This window comes from Jatropha curcas, chromosome 9, assembly GCF_041381405.1.
Source record: "Jatropha curcas cultivar XTBG-Jc1 chromosome 9, XTBG_Jcur_1.0, whole genome shotgun sequence".
Classification (NCBI taxonomy): Eukaryota; Viridiplantae; Streptophyta; class Magnoliopsida; order Malpighiales; family Euphorbiaceae; genus Jatropha; species Jatropha curcas.
In genome coordinates, this window is record NC_143159.1 from 26,039,809 (window position 1) to 26,046,430 (window position 6,622).

The 6,622-nt window shown below is 31.9% G+C and overlaps 1 protein-coding gene across 1 annotated transcript; it reads left to right on the top strand.

Annotated features, from left to right (window-relative positions):
• The first annotated feature begins 910 nt into the window (after nucleotides 1-910).
• RPT2 (Phototropic-responsive NPH3 family protein) lies at nucleotides 911-3,566 on the top strand. The gene is made up of 5 exons (XM_012222471.4): nucleotides 911-1,069; nucleotides 1,175-1,244; nucleotides 1,331-1,708; nucleotides 1,793-2,521; nucleotides 2,936-3,566. The coding sequence occupies exons 1-5, from the start codon at nucleotides 1,008-1,010 to the stop codon at nucleotides 3,422-3,424; spliced, it is 1,728 nt and encodes a 575-aa protein (XP_012077861.1). The 5' UTR covers nucleotides 911-1,007; the 3' UTR covers nucleotides 3,425-3,566.
• The last annotated feature ends 3,056 nt before the right edge of the window (nucleotides 3,567-6,622 follow it).

Below are 6,622 nucleotides of genomic sequence, written 5' to 3' on the forward strand. Positions count from 1 at the left end.
GCCGCTATAGAATTTGAAAAATTAATACTCAATATGATTGGAGTTATGAGTCATATTATATTTTCAGAATTATCAAAATTTTTAAGTTTGAATCTAATAAAAAATTAAAGAATAACTAAAGCAGATGATTAATTCATTTGTAAATGATTTAGAAACACCTAAATGGAGTTCTACTTTTATATCAATGGTATATCTAACAAAGGGAGTAGTTGATATTTTATAGTTGAAGCAATGTCCTTTCTATTTAGTGTGAAATTAATTTATTTTTCTCATAATATTAATTAAATTTCTTTTAAGTATAGCTTGAAATGAATAATAATAAAGTTAAGAAATATTTTCGCCGTTTCATTAAATTTTACATTTTTTCAACTTACACAAAAAAAATTAGGAAAATGAATAAACAACCTTTTACCGATTTTTTAAAAATAGTTAATGGACTTACCGGAGATAATAAGATATACTTAAAAAAATAATAAATATTTTCTTGATTTTCTAAAGTCACTGAGTAAATAAAATGGAAAAAAAATTGTAAAAGTCTCAAATTGTTGAACAAGAAATTGCTTCCATCTGAGCAGATTTCGAACTCAACACAGCCCAAGCCTATTGAAGACAATCCATAATGAGTAGAAAATAATTATGACTATTAGGTGGGAAGGGATAGAACCTAAATCATAGCATAAAATTAGATATCATTTGTTATTAGTTAGGCATTAGAAGATTCAACCTCAGTGTCTAAAAAATGAAGGTAATTGTACTTGATAATTAAGAGGCTTGAGCTAGCAAGCAAGTGGAGTGGAGCCAAAATGAATACCACAACTTCAGTTTCCTTTTGTCCTCTAATGCATTAATTAGGGTAGAATGGTCCGTGAAAACAATCTTAAAAAGTGAAATCTACAGTCTATAAACAGATTAAAAGGAACAAGAAAAATCAATTCTACAAAAGATCTCTATACAACCAAGAAAGCTACTCTTACTTGAAACTCTCTTTCTTCAACAAGCCAAAAAAAATGGCTACTCCTCTCAGAAACAACAGCAGGCTCTCTATTGCCATGGAGAGGACTGGCCAATGGTAACCAAATCATCAATCTTATCCAAAAATTGAAATCAAACCATTATTTTTAATTTCGTTTCTCTATAAATAATCAATTTTGCTGCTTGAAATTTTCTTTTTCAGGGTATTTTCCCAGGAAATTCCTACTGATGTTGTTGTGGTAGTTGGTGAAGCAAACTTCTCTCTCCATAAGGTATAAAGATCAGATTGTACTCTTTAAAAAATTTATAATTAACTCTTAATCTTTACTTGTTTATGTTGTAATTGCGTTATAAACAGTTTATGCTGGTATCAAAGAGCAATCGTATAAGGAAATTGATAATGGAATCTAAAGAACCAGACTTGACAAGGATAGATCTATCAGACATACCTGGAGGTCCTGAAATATTTGAAAAAGCTGCGAAATTCTGCTATGGAGTCAACTTTGAAATCACAGTTCATAACGTAGCTGCTCTTCGCTGTGCGGCAGAGTATCTACAGATGACTGATTTATACTGCGATAATAACCTCGCTGGCCGTACCGACGATTTCCTCTCTCAAGTCGCCTTGTCTAGTCTCTCTGGAGCCATTGTCGTCTTGAAATCCTGCGAAGAGCTTCTTCCTTTGACTGAAGACCTCAAAATCGTCCAGCGATGCGTTGATGTCATCAGCGTGAAGGTACCATAGAGAATTTATCTCATGATGAAATTCATTTCGATCATATTTGGTTTTAGCATTAAGAGAGGTTTGTTTTGGTTTTAGGGCTGTAATGAAGCAAATTTTCCGAGCCGGTCGCCGCCGAACTGGTGGAAGGAGGAGCTGTCGATTTTAGATGTAGAATTCGTGGGGAAAATCATTACTGCAATGAGACAACGTGGCGCGAAACCACTAACCCTAGCGAGTGTTCTCATAACTTACGCAGAGAGAAATCTACGAGATCTAGTTCGAGATCATACCGGCAAAGGCATGAAATCGTCGCTGGATTCTGACGATTCCGATGTTCGGAGCAGTCAACGGGAGCTTCTACAATCTATAGTCTCACTTTTGCCATCTGAAAAAGCTGCTTTTCCGATCAATTTCCTCTGTTGCCTTCTCCGATCGGCTATTTTCCTCAACGCCTCAAGTTCCTGCAAAAACGAGTTAGAGAAACGGATCTCTGCAATACTAGAGCATGTGACTGTTGATGATCTTCTGGTTTTGTCTTTCACTTACGATGGTGAGAGACTGTTTGATTTAGACAGTGTGAGGAGGATTATATCTGGATTTGTGGAGAAGGAGAAGACCATGGCTGTGTTTAGCAGTGGCGATTTCAAGGATACATGTTCCACGGCGATACAGAGAGTTGCAAAAACTATTGACGCCTATCTTGGCGAGATAGCTACCTATGGTGAAGTTGGTATCTCCAAATTCAATGGAATCGCCATTCTAGTTCCCAAAGGAGCAAGGAAGGTTGATGATGATCTCTATCGCGCCATTGATATCTATCTAAAGGTAAATCAAATTTATTTAACTAATCAATGAATTGGTTATAGCCGTTAAAGTTCTAATTTTCTGCACACGTCATCCAATTATTTATCTATTAGGGCATTTAATTTCCAAAAAAAAAAAAATTTCCAGAACAATTATTTAAAAATATTAAATTATCATATTTGGATGATATTAAAAATTCTCTTGAAAAATAAAATAATTGTAGTTTTTTATTCATTTTTTTATCAAATTATTTTTCTAACAGCCAAATGCACAAAAAATACTGGAGTTATACGGAAAAAAAAATATAATATAATAAATAATAATTTTTTCTGAAAATATAATAAATAATAATTAATTAACTCGATATTAATCAATTTAATCAAAACTCAGTTGGAAGCATATAGTAACTAACTGTTATATACTTTGATATTGCAGGCCCATCCGAACCTGGATGAGATCGAGCGAGAGAAGGTGTGCAGTGTGATGGATCCGTTGAAACTATCATACGAAGCAAGACTTCATGCTTCTCAAAACAAGCGTTTACCAGTACAGATCGTTTTGCACGCCTTATACTATGATCAGCTGAAGCTAAGAAGCGGAGTAGTCGAAAGTAGCACCCCAGAGACTCCGGTTTCTAATACAAAAAATCAATTACAGACGGACGTGTCTTTGATCAGAGAGAACGAGGCGTTGCGATCGGAGCTCACGAAAATGAAGCTTTACATTTCTGATATGCAAAAGAATAGTAATCAAGGATCTTCAACGAAGAGCGGAAGTCGAAAACCTACCTTCTTTTCATCCATGTCCAAGACTTTGGGGAAGTTGAACCCTTTCAAACATGGATCTAAGGATACTTCTCATCTTGATGATGGTGCTGGGATTGATATTACAAAGCCTAGGAGAAGAAGGTTCTCTATTTCTTAATTGTAGAATTGGATTTGTGTGTGTATAATTAATTACTAGTTACATGATAGTCATTTGTTTGTTTGTGTTGTAAATTTATTCTTGTGATCGACCTTATTCTATTTGAACTTTTGTGAGAGAGAGGATATTCTAGTTTGTGAAATTGTGTTATTATTATTTTTTTATTATTATTTTTTCAAATTGTCAGTCACAAAAATATAAGCGAAAAAAATCAGTTAAGAAATGAAGACATACAAGCAGTGCGAAGTTGAGAAATTTTTTTTTAATGGGGTGATTTGTTCATCAATTTACAACCGTGTATAAGAAATTCTTTTCCTCTAAACTTTGGCTTAAAATAAGAACTAATCTTAATAGATAAATAAAATAAAATTACTTATAGCTTATGGCAGTAGTAAATAAGTAGTACTATTGATATTTTACACTTTTTAATTAATGAATTATGACTAATTACATACCATAAAATAATTTTAAAACTGTTAATAATTTTAAAAAATTATGTACACTATTTAAAGAAATTAATGAAGATTTATAAATTATATTGAATCACTTCATATACTTATAATATTTTAACTACTCTCTCTGTTTTTTTTTATTTAGAGAAAACAAAAAAGACTCTTGGATTAAAAAAGTTAATTAAATTAGATTTTCTCCCTAAAATGTCCTTCATTTCATCATTAATTATGAGAACAATAACTGACACAAAAGGCAGTCCTAATAAGTGTATTTATTGCCTACTTGCATCGTTTGAGCGTCACTTCTAACCTTCTTTATTAACTCTTCTAACTTTAGTAGAACGGAAACGTTTTACATAATATGTGCACAAAAACAAAAAAGTTTTGGAGCCAAATTAAAGGCTAAATTTTTGAATAATTTTTCAATTCAAATTCTAAATTAAAAGCAAAATTTGGTTCCTCCAAGTTTAAATGAAATTTAGAAAGTACTCCCCACATGCAATATATTGCGGCCAAAATGAAATAGAATTTGGAGCCAAATTTTTTGAATTTACAATCAGACTCTTCGACTTCTAAACGTTGACCACATATAAATATAATCACAGTTAATGATCTAATTCGAGGAAAATATATTAACTTCTTCATAACATATAAATCGATCACACCATATCTAGAAATGACCATTACTTTGTATTCTCCAGACTTGAATGCTATACATAATGAAGCAAAAATGGCTATGATTGTCTACAATATGACTGACCCCTAAAATTTGAGTTTTAGTGTGAGTTTGAAGGCACAATTTTTTTAAAAAGTGCACACTCTAGCAAAATGTATGATAACTTCACATTTTGAAAAGTGCACAATTAATAATAATAAGGTCATCTTACAAAAGAGTATAACCTTTATAAAGATTTGAAAAAGTACACAACTAAGAATAAGAAGTCCACAAACTGGCCTACAGAAGTGCATAACTAGTAATTAAAAGGCGACAAAGTGGCTTACAGAAGTTTAGAACCGTTAACTAACACAGAGAAAAAAAAAAACAATTGAAAAAGTGCACAAGTACTAAAAATATGATCACAAAATGGCTTATAGAAGTTCACAACCGTTAACTAACACAGAGAAACAAAAAACTATTGAAAAGTGCACAAGTACTAAAAACAAAAGGCCACTGAGTGGCTTATAAAAGAACAAAAGATAATCAGAAACTGCATGATTACTACCAATAAAAGTCCACATTAACCTATTTATTGTCTCCATTCTTACCTGTATCAGCATTAATAGCAGAAACTGTGTCCTCCATAATTTTTCCTATTGAGTCATCTATCTCATCACTTGCAAAAAGATCTAGAGAGTCAATAAACTTCCTCTTATTCATGGTTCTTGTGTAGGAGGTTGGGTCTCATCTGAGTCTATAAGTGATTGATGATTGCTACCTTTGGGAGCATCTTTACTTTTTTGGTCACTTTTTTCTCCAGTAGGTGTTTCAGGAATCTCAGAATACTGACCCATGTGCACTATTTTTCTGTGTTTGCTCAATATTTTTATCTATCTTTTCCACCAATATGGCCAAAAGAATAGTAATTACATCCAATTTTTTCAGAATCTCAACATTATTGTCTGCAACTGAAGGCACTCTTCCGGCCCTTCTTAGAAGAGTAGCTGGTTCCTTTAGTGTACGATTTTCATCTTTGAATCCCCACTTCAAGACATACAAATAAGGGCTAACTTTGTATTTATGTAATCAAATTTAGAAAAACGACCACTATTACTATAAAATGAAATGAAAAAGTGAGTTGATAACTTATCCCTTGAAACACGTTTGTATTAAATGTTGAGAATATTTGTGTCTGCCACTTTTTTTTATTGTTGAGCTTCAATCTTAAAAAACACATATATTCCAAGGGCTTTTTAATCTTTTTAACTTGACTTAAATCCCAAAGTTTCTATTTAAAATAACTTTCTCTATATAAAAAATATATCAAAAAAGGAAATTTTCTCTAAATAAAAAAGTTGAGGGAGTAGTAGATAAGATTATAAAGTTTTTAAATTATATATGTTGCTTAATGAAATTTATGACAAAATCTCAATAAAGTTTGTAATAGTTTTTAGTGGGATCAATTGGATAGAAACCTAATAAGTATTTTTATTTTTTTACGATTTAAATAAAAATATATTAATTGATCTTCCTTATTAAGCTGTGGTGCGGCCCTTGCATGTATGAAAAATAAATTATTAAATAAATATTTCTTTCAATCCCATTTCAAACTACATGCATGAGTGCATTGAATTGTTATTATTCTTTGAATACAATGTGGAGTGCAAAACATGAGGGCATTGGATCATTATTACCCTTTCAATACCATATTTGAAATTGCAAGAGGCTTTGTTTTGGTATATAAGCTTAAGTAAAATAGATACAGTTTTACTTATAGACACCTTGAATAAAAAAATAAAAAAATAAAAAATAAAAAATAAAAAAGGCCAGCAAGATTGGTGAATAGAGTTGTTTGATTAGTATCTTCTTAGAGTGCATCTCTGATTTTGGTGTATCTTTTTCCATCCCAACTAATATTAGGCTTTAAGTCCAATTTAAAAAACAAATGGGCCAGGCCTTCGGGTCTTTGAAGTGGTTCTCCCAATCCCATCTTGGAAGGTAACAAGCCCTTACTAGTTCACTAGTGCATATAAAGCCTATGAACAACCTTTTTTCAAGGGTGTGCAAAACCACCAACCAAAAATCGAA

Coding starts and splice junctions, on each gene's coding strand:
- RPT2 (XM_012222471.4), top strand. CDS start 1,008: ATGGCTACTCCTCTCAGAAACAACAGCAGGCTCTCTATTGCCATGGAG. Junction 1,245..1,330: donor CAAACTTCTCTCTCCATAAG/GTATAAAGATCA, acceptor CGTTATAAACAG/TTTATGCTGGTATCAAAGAG. Junction 1,709..1,792: donor TTGATGTCATCAGCGTGAAG/GTACCATAGAGA, acceptor TTTTGGTTTTAG/GGCTGTAATGAAGCAAATTT.